This window comes from Equus caballus, unplaced genomic scaffold (assembly GCF_041296265.1).
Source record: "Equus caballus isolate H_3958 breed thoroughbred unplaced genomic scaffold, TB-T2T haplotype2-0000767, whole genome shotgun sequence".
Taxonomy (NCBI): domain Eukaryota; kingdom Metazoa; phylum Chordata; class Mammalia; order Perissodactyla; family Equidae; genus Equus; species Equus caballus.
Window position 1 is genome coordinate 23,644 of NW_027221986.1, and position 13,092 is coordinate 36,735.

The 13,092-nt window shown below is 60.0% G+C and overlaps 2 protein-coding genes across 4 annotated transcripts; both read right to left on the reverse strand.

The window, feature by feature from the left end:
* Positions 1 to 2,325: 2,325 nt before the first annotated feature.
* Positions 2,326 to 5,323, reverse strand: LOC138922317 (ral guanine nucleotide dissociation stimulator-like). 3 transcript variants are annotated; one of them, XM_070259060.1, is made up of 7 exons: positions 5,224 to 5,323; positions 4,957 to 5,010; positions 4,464 to 4,538; positions 3,867 to 3,899; positions 3,380 to 3,501; positions 3,070 to 3,173; positions 2,326 to 2,744 (listed from the first exon to the last, which is right to left on the reverse strand). In XM_070259060.1, the coding sequence occupies exons 1-7, from the start codon at positions 5,284 to 5,286 to the stop codon at positions 2,587 to 2,589; spliced, it is 609 nt and encodes a 202-aa protein (XP_070115161.1). In that variant the 5' UTR covers positions 5,287 to 5,323; the 3' UTR covers positions 2,326 to 2,586. The 3 variants fall into 3 exon arrangements, with proteins under 3 accessions (XP_070115161.1, XP_070115162.1, XP_070115163.1); XM_070259061.1 differs by having other exon boundaries at positions 5,111 to 5,250; XM_070259062.1 differs by lacking the exons at positions 3,867 to 3,899; positions 5,224 to 5,323 and adding an exon at positions 5,111 to 5,223.
* Positions 5,224 to 12,415, reverse strand: LOC138922316 (ral guanine nucleotide dissociation stimulator-like). The gene is made up of 8 exons (XM_070259059.1): positions 12,217 to 12,415; positions 11,662 to 11,778; positions 10,607 to 10,797; positions 9,042 to 9,154; positions 8,547 to 8,908; positions 7,549 to 7,764; positions 7,086 to 7,189; positions 5,224 to 6,608 (listed from the first exon to the last, which is right to left on the reverse strand). The coding sequence occupies exons 1-8, from the start codon at positions 12,349 to 12,351 to the stop codon at positions 6,455 to 6,457; spliced, it is 1,392 nt and encodes a 463-aa protein (XP_070115160.1). The 5' UTR covers positions 12,352 to 12,415; the 3' UTR covers positions 5,224 to 6,454.
* Between the last annotated feature and the right edge of the window lie 677 nt (positions 12,416 to 13,092).

Here is a 13,092-nt window from a genome sequence, read left to right on the forward strand (position 1 = left end):
GACTGCCTTGCTTCACCCTCAGAGTTTCCCCTGAGTTTTCTCCATCTTGACATGCAAAGCAGACACTGTCTGGAGCCCTCGTGTTCCTCTGGGACTCGGGCTTCCCTCTGCTCCTCAGCCTGGAGAGGAGGAAGCCCACGTGTGGACTTCAGGAGATTCCTGACCGCGTTTTGTGGGCTAGCACGTCCTGGGCTTGAAGTCCCCAGGGAATGAGCAGAATCCAATCCAGGTAGGACTGCCATGACCCAGACCCTTCAGGAAGGCAGGTTATGGTCCCCTAACCAGGCAGAGCACCATGACCAGCCGCGGGGTTTGTGGAGGGCGAAGGGAAGATGAAATGGGTCCTGGAAGAAGGTGCTTATAAATACCAGCTACCGAGAGGGAACCAGCTGCAAAACCGTGCATTTGAGGAGTATGAGTATTATTTCTTGATTCTGTTTGGAATAAGTTAGAGTGCATGATATATTTGTGTGTGAGTGAACATATATATATAGCTCTCTCTCTAAAATTTATATCAAAGTAACATAAAGACTGATGAGATACAGGTGCTGCACATGTGGGCCTCTTTTTGCTGGCGATCAGTTCATTTTTGGCCATTGGAAGCCCAAAGAGGCAGCGAGTTATTGTCCTCTGCCGTCTGGTAGGCTCATGACAAACAAAGCGCTGCAACCAAAGGGTCGGCTCTCAGGAGCCTCACGGCCCTGTGAGGGAAACCCCTTGGACACGGTGTCTTCCTCCTGGGCCTGCACTAGCCTTGGGACTTGGCACTTCTCTTTCTCTGTGGCGGGAAGGTACAGCCGGCTCCGGCTTCCATTTAGAAAGTCACCTTCCTGGATGGCTGTGCCATACCAAGAAGGGCCTGGGCTGCTGGGAACCAGCATTTCTCCTCAGCTGCTGGCCGTACTGAGGAGGCCTCCCTGGCAGGGTTCACGCTGCTGTGTGTCTGGGTGACACTTGCAGCCATCAGAAAGGAGGGGAGAACTCAGAAGGGCCAAGCACTTCCTGTGGTCCTAGTCTTACAGGGTCTTTCCCGGGGTGGGGTGGGGGGGGGGCGTTCAAAATGCCAGGTGGTAACCCTCTAGCTCCTGGTCACCGGGTGGGTTCTTGGAGTGAGCTCGGAGCAGTGTCTGCTCACCACCAGACTGGAACCATTTAAGTGTTTTAATTTTGTCAGGCTGTGTTTACCCGTCATCCGTTTGCTTGCGTTCCCTGCTGGACCCCTCAACCACCCTCCTCTCACGACTCATCTCTGAAAGCTTCCAACGGGAAAGGTTCACACCCACACCATAAACGGAGCATAAGGCTGGGCAAGAGAACACAGCCCTCCGAGGGGCTGCATGGTTTATAGGCTCAGGTCCTCCTGCCCCGTTAGGATGAGTCAGAAACAACATGCCTGAGTGTGTGAACAGGTGATTGCCTGAGACCACACACCTCAGAACCACAGGGGCCCAGATGTCACCCTGGGCAGCGAGGGAGAGTATAGGTCATTCTTTGGCCAGGATTAGGGTATCTAATGTTTGCAAAGCAGACTCCACCCGTGATCCGTCAGACCCTGCCAGGGAGGAGTGGCCACGAGGTACGGGACAGAGAGGCCGAGGCATTCGAGGGAATTTCTGCCCTTCCAAGAATTGCAGAAGGAAGTGCACGGAGGCAGGAAATCCTGGTGGACAAGGAGCAGTGATGCGTCGGGAAGGATGCCCAGATGTAGCCTTCAAAGCTGCATCACAGATCTGTCCCCCTGGATACCAAACTTGCAGGGAAAGGAATTCAGAGCCGTGGACCAGGATCCCAGAGGATTCCAATCCAGGTGAAGGGTGAACATGGAGCCCCCAGAGGGGCCGGGGGAGGGAGGGTCCTGCCTGCCCTTAGTCCATCTGCACATGACCTTCTCCGGCCTTGACCCTCCACATGCACGTTTTGAGCTTTTACATCGTTCTCTGCACTTAGAGCTGCTGCTGTCCAGAGCCTCATTAGAAAACGACAAGTTCCTAACATCTGGTGAAGAGGAACCTCCACAAGAGAAGCCGAAAACGTGGCCTCTCCTCCAAAGGGGTGGAAAAGCAGCCACTGTCCTGGGGCAGGTCGTGGTGCTGGCCCGTGCCATTTTAAAGACACCCGCATTCCAGTGGTTGTTGCTCTGCCTGTGAAAGTACCTCCACCCTCTAAATGCCAGGAGCTCTGGGTGCTGTCTCTGCTCCTGGCCCACGTGAACCACACTGAAATGAAGCCGTCCTCTGAGTAAGGGGGGGCGCGGAGGTGTCCCTCAGTATCCAGGGAGGGGCCTGGCCCTTCTCCCTTCTCTCACATACAATAAGCCGAGACCCTGCAAGATTTCTTCATTCCAGGAGGAACGCGAGAGTCTGTGTCTCCTTGACACGAGCACAGGAGGGGAAAGAACCAGACCGTGACTCGCAGGCTGGAACAGAAACAGGATTTTAACATCAAATTCAAAACTAGCACTAACTACTAACACGAAAGAAATACGGCCCCTTCCCAAGTGGTAAACAGGCGCTGGGGTGGAGCTGCCAGGCCTGTGGGGTGGGGTCGTCCCCTCCCTCTTGGGCTCCAGGGCTCCCAGGAAAAGGCTTAGAATGTTCTTCTCCCCATCAGCATGGGAGGAGCCGGCCTGGGGCCCCGCGTGTTTCCCAGCCGCGTCCCCGCCGCTGAAGAGCAGGCTGCACTCGAGCTGTTGGAAGGACCGGGATCTGCCACTGTTGCTGGGTTCTGCGTCAGGGGTCTGGTGACTGAAGAGAAGACACTGATGATTGGGGGGGTCACACCAGTATCCCAGCCCAACACCTCAGCCCCACTGCATTCTGCTCCAAACCTTGTCCTGAGTGTTCAGTCAACACTACCCCATTGTCCCTGACATGGGAGCTGGCATTTCGCTTCACCCATTTCACAGAAGAGGAAGCTGAGTCCCACAAAGGTCAAGGGAATTGTCCCTCACAGGCCTGGTCAGCAGTGGAGCTGGGATCCCCGTGCCGGCTGTCCATCTCCCTAGGCCCGTGCTTAGCCCGAAGCTTTCCGGAGCCCCTGGCTTCAGTCCCTGCCTGTCTGGACACTCACCGAGCCCTGAGCTGAGAGACGCGCGGTTCTTCTTGGGCAGGAAAAACCGGCGCATCTTGCCGGCCCTCTCCTGTGGGGGCTCCAGGTGGCAGGACAGGCTGTAGCTAAAGGACAGAGGGGACTTTTCAGCTACCGGGAGCCACACCTCAGGTGACCCTCCCAGAGACGGCCAGCAGTTGGAGTCCCAGGGCCCCACGGGTGACCATGCGACAAGCCCCGGGACTGACCCGGAAGCCACGGGCACGGGCTCCCTGGAGCTGGCCATCAGAGAGAGTCCGCCTTGCCCTCACCAACTCCTGCCCCGCCTCACCTCTCATCCTCGCTGAGGGGCTCCATGGCCTCGAACCAGGCCCCAAATCGCTCCTCAGCCTCAATGTGGTAAAGATGGACTGCCTCCTGGAGCAGGAAGATCTGCTCGGTGACTTTGAATTCCTGGGAGAAAGGACATGATGCAGACGGGGCCTGGGTGGGGGACCGTGCTGGGGACTCAGACAGGTGAGAAGAGGGTCAAGGAGCTGGTCTGGGGTCTTGGCCCACATGGGAACCCTCCTTCCCTCCAATTCCGTGCAGGACTTGCTCGTTCTCACAGTTGGCTTGAAATAGCTCCTCCTGCAGGAAGGTGTCCTTGGTGCCAGCCCCTTCCCCCACGCACCAATGGGACGGCTTTCCCAGCTCTGGGTGCCGAACTCTCCCAAGGAAAGCAAGGCCCAAGGCATCGGGCCAGAGAAGGTCTTCCCCGGAGGAGTCTCTGATTGCCACAGCCCCACCCTCCGCACGGGGAGGCCACAGCTGCTCACCTCACTCCTTTTCTCAAAATTGATCTCATTTCCCTGGAAGGCAGAGAGCCAAAGCCCATGAGCAACAGCCCCCTTAGCCCATAGCTAGCCCCCGTCTCCACCCTTTCTCAGGTTGCACTACCAGCAGGGTCGACCAGGGAGCAGGCGCTACCAGAAACGGGAATGGGTCCCGGGCAAGACTCTGAGCTCCAGAGCAAGGAGGCCACGGGGCTATGGCTCAGGGACATTCTAAGACAGCCCTCTCTGACAGACAGACAGACTGAGGCCTCAGGCAGGAAGGGATGCTCAGCCACTCGTGTGCTTCCTGCCTTGGAGGGGCCTGGCTTCACTCCCTGCAGGGGCGGGGCCTGAGGGAGAGGCTGAGTCCAGCTCAGACACACCCTCCAGCAGCTCCGCAGTCAGGCAGCCTGGACTGGCGGCTCACCTGGATCCTATATTCACTCATCACTAAGATGGCCATGACACCCAGCTCCCGGGGTGGCTGTGAGGCCCTCACGAGAGGACTCTGCCAAGGGTTGTGAGCTCAAGCCTCAGTGCAAGTCTCTCCTCCCAAATCTCCGAATCCTGATCCCCAGCTCCACCTCCAGGCTCACTCACCTCCAGGTAATCCTCCATGTTGGTGTCCAGCAGCAGTAGGTAATTGAGGAATGTGCCAAGGAAGGGGATGAGCCCCTGTGCCAGCGGGGTGGAGACGGTGATGAGATCCCGCTCTCAGGAGCCGTCAAAGACCTCTCCTCCACTCCTCACCCCAGCCTCCTGCCCAGCCCAAGCTACCCACCTAGGCGGCCTCCCCCCAATTTCCTCCTCTTCTCTCCTCCAGGAACCCCAAACTCCTCCAGGCACCTCCCAGCAGCCGGCTCTGGCAAAACCCAGGGTACGTGGTCCCCGCCCCTCCCTGTCCCAAATCCGTTGTGCGCCCATCCGTTCCAGGCCTCCTCCTGGTCACTTCCAATGCAGGCATTTCAGGTCTGTGGCACCAGGAGCAGGGCTGGAGGAGAAAGGCTCCCTCTCTGCTGGTAGAGACCTCCGGCTAGGAAGGGGAGTCCCCTCTCCTGCGACTCCTGGGCCCCTCCTCCACAGGCACCCTTACCTTCTGGGCACCTGTGGGGCCCGTCTCCAGGCTGGTCAACATAGAGGTCGCCTCCTGCCAGGGTGTTGACAGGGCCAGTGAGCCGACGCTCCCCTCCAAGTGTCCTCCCAGACCCCTCCCAGATCGGGGACCCTGGACATGTGGCCCCAGTCACCTGGTGCCCCTGCGGCTCCCGCCTCCAGGGTGCTCTGATTCCAGAGCCATCCCAGCTCCAACACTCACTCCTGTGTGACCTTGGGCCCGCCCAGGCCTCCCTGAACCTGTTACCTCGTCTGGAAGGTTTGACGAACTCTGTCTGCCTCCCACAGTCTCCTGAGGCCCAAGCGTCATCTGACCGTCATCACTGCTCTCCGCTCAAGCCTGCCTCTGGAGCCAGGTCCAAGCTCCCCACATTCCTCCCCACCCTTGAGCCTCGGCACCCACTGTGAGGCCTGCACCACGGCTCATCTCCCTCTGGCTCCCAGATGAGGAGACCAAGGCCCACACAGGGGCAGGGACTTGCTCAGGGGGCCCCAGAGGAGAGGCTGCTCCCCCTCCCAGCCACAGGCCCCTGTCTCCTCTGCCTTCACACCACCCTCTGCCCAGCCGCTGACCACAGTGCTGTCCTCGGGACTCTCAGGCTGTGTTCGGGCCCCCAGCTGGGCCGAGCCACGGATGGAGGGAGATGAGGTGTCTCAGGAGGCCTGGTCAAGTGGCTTCTGCCAGCCCCAACGCCCAGGAGTCTCTGATCCCAGGCCGAGGCCAAGGCCTTGCTAAAGCCCTCAGCTCCCTAGGATCCCCTCAGGGAGTTCCCCTGCACAGAATTCTTTCTTCATCCGCTCAGGATGGGGACCCCGAATGCCACGTCTGACTAGCAGGGGAGGGGGCGACCAGGGCACTGCGGGGTGGCATTTCCTTTCTGTTTTACGAGGAAACTTCTGACGTCTGGGCGGGAAGGATCCCTGAAGAAGCCATCAGTTCCCTGGGCACTTGCCCTTGCCCTCCGGGGCACATGTCATCGCCAACAAGGACCTGGGTGAGCATCCCACTGGGACTGTCTGCAGCGCCCACTTTAGGGGCCAGAGTGGGGAGTCACCGAGGGGACACAGATCTGTCCCAGGTCCAGTGTCCGTCCCAAGGCTGGGAAGCCCCTGAGTGCCCCCGGCCCGTGGGATCCGGCAGTGCCCATCCCTCAGGCAGGCAGGGTGCCCTTCTTGCGAGGCACAGTGAAGACAGAAGGAGCAGTGGGGCCCTGGCTTCCTGAGCACAGACTGGGCTGACTTCGGAAGAAAGGAAGCCCGCCCACTCGCTCCAGCCAGTGGCCAGGAGGAAGATGCAGGGCAGCTGATGGAGCAGCATGGAAGCCAGACACCGGCACCTTCTGCCAGGTCCTCAGCCTCCTGGAACAGTCCAGCCCGCACCATTCTATCCCATGCCCCTGGCCTCCTGTCCCAAACTGCCCCCACCTGCCCATGGAGCTAGCACATCCCTCTTCCTGTCCATCTTTTCCTGACCAACTTCACGTGACAGGAGAACCAAAGCTCATCCTGCCGGGTCCCCTCCCCTCTCGCTCCCCCTCCTTCCAGATGTGCAGCCTCCGTCTTACCTTCACCAGCTGCCTCCTGCTCACCCACTGGTCTTTGATGAACCTCTTCAACTTTCGAGAGCTCTTCCTGAGGGGAGAGGAAAGGAGGAAAGAAAACCCGGGGCGGTTGAAGGCGAAATGCCTTTGGCTGAGAACCCGGAAGGTTCAAAGGGCCTGGGGCCTGGACGAGGGTTTTCCCCGGGTTCTTCGGAGCTCTGAGGTCACCGTGGGACTCGGGTGGAGGCTCTCCTGCGGTCACCTGGGGCCTCCATTCCCACTCCGACTGAGCACATTGTTTCTAACAGCGTTGGTTGCCGATGAGGGCTCCGTTGCTGCGAAGTACACCCTTGGAAATCTCCAGTGTGGCTCAATCCAGGATGTGACAAGGGGGGAGCCACTGCCTAGGGTCTCAGAGAGTCTCAGAGACCCGAGCAAGGAGGCCAGTCCCCATCCCTAGGGTCCGCTGCCTCCCAGATGGTCCTAGCTGAATGAGGGGTCCATGGCAGTCGCACGGGGGATGTCTGGTCCGCCCTGGTGGTGCTTGGATGGAGCACGGCCTACCCACCTGGCAACTCGTCCCCATGTCTTTTGCAGACGGCTGATGGAGGGGCTCTGCAGAGCAGACACGATGGCACGCAGGGACGCATAATTTCCAAGGACTCGGCACTCCTGAGGAAGGGAAGGGAATGAGCTGCGACGGCGGGCTGGAGCCCTGCTTCCTCTGGCTTGTGTCCCCTCGTGGGCTTCTGCTGTCCTGGATGAGGCAGATGCCCAGGGAAGCGAGGGAGGGCACACCTGGGAGCTGATGAGTAACGCTCGCGGGCAGGAAGATTTTAGCTCAACCCAGGGCGGGAAGGGAGCTTCCCACCACTGGGACCAGCACTCAAGGTCAGCAGGCCCTTGGCAGCAAGGGGCCTAGGACTTTGCCGAGGCCCAGACCACCGACTTCAAGGCTGAAAGCTGCGAGAGGAGAAGGGGCAGTCCCCCTGACTCCAGGGAGGGGCTCCCTGGGCCCTGCCGCTACTGACCTTGGCCACCTGAATCCACAGCTCGACGACTCTGGCCCTGTCCTGGGCCGTCATGCTGAGGTCCCCAAGGCACGTCGTGATGACGCAGCCGGACACGTGAAGAAACTGGTTGATAGTGGCCCGAACCGTGGGAGCCAGGTACTCCTTGCTCCCATTGGGCCGCTGGCACCACACAAAACCCAGGCAGTGGCGGGGCTCCACCTTCTTGAACAGCTCCTGGGGAGGATGGGGACTGTCACCTGACCCTGCCACACCCGAGCTCAGAGTCTGCAGGCCCCCGCAGCCCCAGGCAGGAGGCACTGGTCAGCTGCAGCTCAGGAACCTGAGGAGGTGGCCTGAAGCTTCTGGGAGTCTCTGGGTTTTGTCTGTGTCCGCTGAGGCCGCCCAGCGCAGGATGACCGAGGACCCAATAGGGGCGGGGAAGAGAAGTCCCATTGGCTCGCAGCCCAGTCTTGCTTCCCCCAAGCACCAGAACACGGCTCACACCTGCCCATCTCAAGGGGCATCTTCCACCCGTTCTCATCACCCCCTGGTCCCACTCCCCTTTCAGCTGCACGTTCCCCCGAGGCAGCAACAACCATGGGCTTTGTTTGCCTGTCTTCCATGTCGGTAAGGACGCACTAGGTGTCTAATAAGTACGGAGGCTGTTGAGGCCTCCTGGGCCGATGGGTGAGTGACCCAGGACTTGGCAGCACTCCAGTGAGCTTCCCTCCCCCACCAGAGGGCTATTCTCTGCCCCGCTTCCTCTCTGTTCGACCTCATCCATCCGCACAGCCACTCTGCCCAGCAGGTGCCCGCCCTTGGTGTGCTCTCTACTGTCCATGTGGGGACAGCAAGGACTTGGGGGCCAGAAGGTGGCCCAGGTCACCCGGTGGGTAAGTGGGGGAGCTGTGACTTGCACCCACATCGTTGGATTGCGGCTGAGGGAACAGGAGGTCTGGGGCAGCTGATGGCCCACCAAGGCGGGCCCCACCTAGCCCAAGAGCCCCGCTGCTCACCGCATCCATCCGGGTCAGCTGCTCGGCCACCAGCTTCGGAGGGAAGTCCAGCAGCTTAGGCCTCTCCTCTCTCAGCTCGGCGCTCGCTTCTGCGGTGACTTCGGCAGCTGGAGGCAGAGATCGTCCAAAAGTCAATGGCGCATCTTGCTCCAGCTCAGAAGCTGGCACTGGGGCTGAAGCTGATGGCGCTCGCTCCGGCCCTGGAGAGGCCGATGGAGGTGAGGCTGCTGGAGGTGAGGCTGCTGGTGGTGAGGCCGCCTCCAGCTCCGGCGCGGACGGTGGAACTACAGCTGGAGCTGCCTCTGGCCCCGGAGCTGGCCCTTGCTCTGGCTCTAGAGCCGGCAGGAGCTCTGGAACTGGCGCTGCAGCGGGAGAAAGAGAAAGTTTCACCTACGTACCCGACTTTACAAGACAGGAGAGACTCCGCTGTCTTGAAGGGAACCCCAGCCCGTGAACCCCACCGCAGACAGTCTTCCCAGACTGCTGTGCCCTCACCTTCCAGCTCTGCCCTCCTGGGCCCCAGATGTTGCAGCTGGACCTGGGGAAGGTAGGCAGGGCCTCCCAGGTGCGACCCAGGCCAGATGACACGCAGAGAGGCCAGCCGCATCCTGAAAGAGGGAAAGGGCGTGGGCTCCCAGAAATCCTGCATTGGGTCCAGCCAGGTTCCCACCATAGAAGACGCGGTACTGGGCGGAAGCAGTTGGGCCACAGAGCCAGAGGCCTGGCCGTCGCTTCCACACTGTCCTCCCAAGGCACCCTGCTTTGGGTCTGGGCCCTGTGCCTGCCCCTTTCCACCAGGGGGGAGTCCCACCCCGGCGCTGACTCCTGTGTGGCCATCCTGGCAGTGGCAGGCCTGCTCATCCAGCAGGTGGAACACGGGGTTTGTGTGAGTCTCTTCTTCCCACTGCCACTCTTCTCGCAAAGAGGCTGGACACAGTCCAGCCCAGCCCTCCACGCCCTTGTGCAAGTGGACTGAGGACTGAGGCCGATGTGTGAGCGGCTCGCTAACACCCCTTCTCTTCTGGGCCTGCTGGTGGTGGTCAGAAGGGGTGGCTATGGAGAAGGGGAAGCGGAGGGAGACGGGACTGTGGTGGGGATGGGTCGCCAGGGAACAGCTCAAGCCAGCCTCCCCTCTGGTTCCCAGGGGCTCTGGGACCCCACCCACAGCTCTCTTTCACTCCTATCCCCTTGCAGTAGAAGCCATCAGACCTCAGCCCTCCCAGAGGAATCAAAAGATGAGTGAGATCAGAGTTGTGCCGGGCCCGCCCCAGCCACAGTCCTCTGTCCTCTTGTTCTCCCCCAGCCCTGTTCTGTGGAGACAGGAGGCCCTCGTCTGGCACTCAAAGAACACTCAGGTCTTTAGTTGGCGCTGGGGTCCATCATGCATGAGAACGTGGGAAGAGGCCTCCAGTCGTAAAGGAGCATAGGAGGGCATCCCCTGGGACAGGCCGGGGACAGGATCTGTGGATGATATGGTGTGTGACTATCTGAGTCTCAGGCTGCTGCGGGGGTCCAGGGGCTGTGTCTGCTTCATTCACTGCGTTGTGCCAAGTGTCTCTAAAGCTCCCGCATGTCACAGGTGCTTAATATACAGTGTTCTCGAATGAACTCCAACCAGAAGCATCCCCGGTAGCTGAGTGGGCCTGGGGCCCCTCTGCGGCCCCGGAGACCCCTCCTTGGCTACTCCAAGGACCCGCCCCACGACCAGCTGCATGGAATCCCACACTCCCTGCCAGAGTGCTTTCCGTGTGCCTTTGCAAACTCAGAAAGGCCCCATCCCAGCGATGGGGGAGCAGACTGCTCTTCATCGGGGAGAGGGAAAGAATAACCAGGAACAACCACGGCACGTCTCTCAGCCCCTTCTGTAGAGCCAGGCCCCAGGGAAGCACCTGCCGTGGCTCATCCCATTCGTGCCCACCAGAACCCGATGAAGTTTATCCTCTCCCACTCCACTTTGCAGAGGAGCAATCGAAGCTCAGAGAGATGGAGGGCCGTTTCCAAGACACACAGCTGGCAGTGGGCAGAGTCACCACTGTGCTGAGGAGGGGCTGGGCACTCACGTAGCAAGTAGGTGGTCCAGGACCCCGTGGGAGGTGAGGACAGCCGCGCAGTCAAACACGATGGTGGTGACGTTGGCCATGTTTCGAGGCGCCAAGGCTGGTCCTATGGACGGCGGCAGCCTCTCCAGCAGGCCTGCCTGGAGGGCCCGCATCCTGCAGGCCTCATTCCGCTGCCCGAGTGACTCTCCGCGCTGGGTGAGATGAGGAAGGACACAGAGTCACCAGCACCAGCGTGAACCTCCAGGAAGTCAAGGTCTGGAGGTCCCCCAGGAACTGTGAGCCCCTCAGGGATGTGTGCAGAGGAGGGACAGGATTGCCCACAGCCAACCGGTTTCCAGGCTTGAAAAGTCCAATTTGAGTTTGGGCGGGGGGAGGATTATACAATGAGTTCCTCAGGACACTTGGCTGGCTTGGCAAGGACAGACCGCCCCGCACCAAAGCGTGCATTAAGAGCACTGACCAGCGAATCCAACACAAACATCCCCATTCTAGAGATGAGAGGACGGAAGCTTCGGGCTGCCAAGTGGCTGCTCAGGGTCCTGTGCGTCGGAACTGAGAACCGCCCTAAGCCAGGGCTGCAGGACTCCCCCGCTCCCCCACCTGAGGCTTCATGTGCTCCTGACATGAAGGGAAATGTCTGGTGGGAACCTCAGCCCTCCCCAGTCGGGAGACAGTGCACGGGCAGACAGACGCTGTGAGGATCTGGCTGACTACAAGAAAGGACGCTGGTTTTTCTTTCTTTTACACGAAAGGGAGGTTTGAGACCCTCGTTACAGAGGTTTCAGATTCAGAAAATGGCAGATTTCAAAGATGCCCCTGGCCGAGTGTGAAGCGCAAACATCAGTGTTTTGTCTACTCCGCCTAGGGTTAGGAAAGAGCGACTTCCCACCCTCCTAGGTAGCTGGTGAGGAGGCGTGGAAGTCCAGATTCCTTTGGGACTGGGCCCTTGGGACACTCCAGTGGGAAAGCCCTGGGCGGGTCCAGGGGAGGGCTCCAGATTTGACTCTGGATTGTGGACACACCCCGGTGATCTCAGGGCCCCGGGTGTCACTCACTCTCCCCTCAGTCCAGCCCCGGGCAAGGTCGGTGGTCTGCTGCACTTGCCCCCTGTCCAGGGAGATGGAGCCGTAGGACCCATGCGCCAGCTCCTGGACCATCTCCTGGGTGGAGCTCTGCAAAGACAGCGTCCGGTGGCCGCGGCGGCAGGTAGCAGGGGCCTGCCTGCACTTGCCCACAGGGGGAAAACTCTCCCGCACACCGAGCACAGACAGAGGGGCATCCGCATAGACCTCCAGACAGGGAGCGAATGAGATGACACCTCACGGGCTTGGGATTCACCTACGGGTAGGGCGGCTTGGCTCCCAGCACTCACCTTCCATCCTGCCAGCCACCACCTGGGATATGAACACGACATACCGCCAGGCTTCCAAGCCCTAACCGTCTGCTCCCGTCCAGGGTAGCTCCACGCTCATCCCTGCCTTCCGTCACTCCATGCCCGCCAACACACACACACAATAAGGGTCAAGGGGTGTGGGGCTGCCCGCATGGGAGGGTGGGATCACACTTGTGGCCTGACCCGGAGTGGCCCGCCCTGGGCTGCCTTGTGTTACCTGAGGGTTCCTTCTTCCGAATGGCCTGAGGTCTTGGAGGTGCGGTCTCAGCCAGTGTCGACAGCGCTGGAGAAGACTGTCATTGTTGGCTCTCTGTGCGCCAGAGCCTCGCAAAGAGGGGATACATGAACACATCCTCCTGTGTCGAGTGTCTCTGGTCAAATGGGCTATGTGTACAAAATGGCTGCCTGGTGACCAGAGTTCTAAGCTCTGTTGGGGTCGGTCGCCAAGGAAGTGAGGTCATGTCTCCAAGGTTCCAGGATGGGGGGCCCTTCCCTCCATCAGACCCACCCAAAGCCCCCTCGGGGCTGTTGACCGCTCACCCTCCTTGCCCGTGTCATCTCCCGAGCTGTACAGAAAGTTCCATCACAGCCCTCCCCACAGCTCCTTGGGATCGGAACCAGCGCCCCAGCTTTGAAGAGAGAGCGCCCCAGTTCGGATCTCCTTTTTCCTAGCAGTTCTGTGTCCTGGAAAAGCCACTGTGCCTCTCAGGGCCTCCCCAGTCTCCCAACCTGCACGATGGGATGGCGCTAGAAACACATTCCCAGGGACGTCTTCGGGTGGACATGTGATAACGCCTCCCATATCTGGGAGGTGGTGCCGCCTGGGTCTGGTCCCCGAACTTAGAGGTGGAAGAATTACAAGAAGGGGTGGATGCAGTCGGGAATACCTCTCCAAACAGGCCTGGATTCCAGCCGTGTGATTTGGGAAAAGTCACTGCCCCTTGGGGGCTCCTTGTCAGGTCTCTGCACCTTCAAGGGTTGGAAGTTCGAGGAAATTCAGATATTGTCATTCACTAGCATTCAACCTTTCCCAGTCTCCTGTTGGCCTTAGAACCAGACCCAAGCGCCTCATTGTCGGCCTATGTGGTGGGCA

Excerpts from the sequence above, each read along its gene's own strand:
- LOC138922316 (XM_070259059.1), bottom strand. The coding sequence starts at position 12,351 with ATGTGTTCATGTATCCCCTCTTTGCGAGGCTCTGGCGCACAGAGAGCC. Across the intron at positions 10,798-11,661 it reads GGGGCTGGACTGAGGGGAGA|CGCGGAGAGTCACTCGGGCA; the intron begins GTGAGTGACACC and ends CATCTCACCCAG. Across the intron at positions 9,155-10,606 it reads CTGGACCACCTACTTGCTAC|GATGCGGCTGGCCTCTCTGC; the intron begins GTGAGTGCCCAG and ends TCCCTCTTTCAG.
- LOC138922317 (XM_070259060.1), bottom strand. The coding sequence starts at position 5,286 with ATGACGCTTGGGCCTCAGGAGACTGTGGGAGGCAGACAGAGTTCGTCA. Across the intron at positions 3,900-4,463 it reads ACATGGAGGATTACCTGGAG|GGAAATGAGATCAATTTTGA; the intron begins GTGAGTGAGCCT and ends TCTGCCTTCCAG. Across the intron at positions 3,502-3,866 it reads ATTTTGAGAAAAGGAGTGAG|GAATTCAAAGTCACCGAGCA; the intron begins GTGAGCAGCTGT and ends CCTTTCTCCCAG.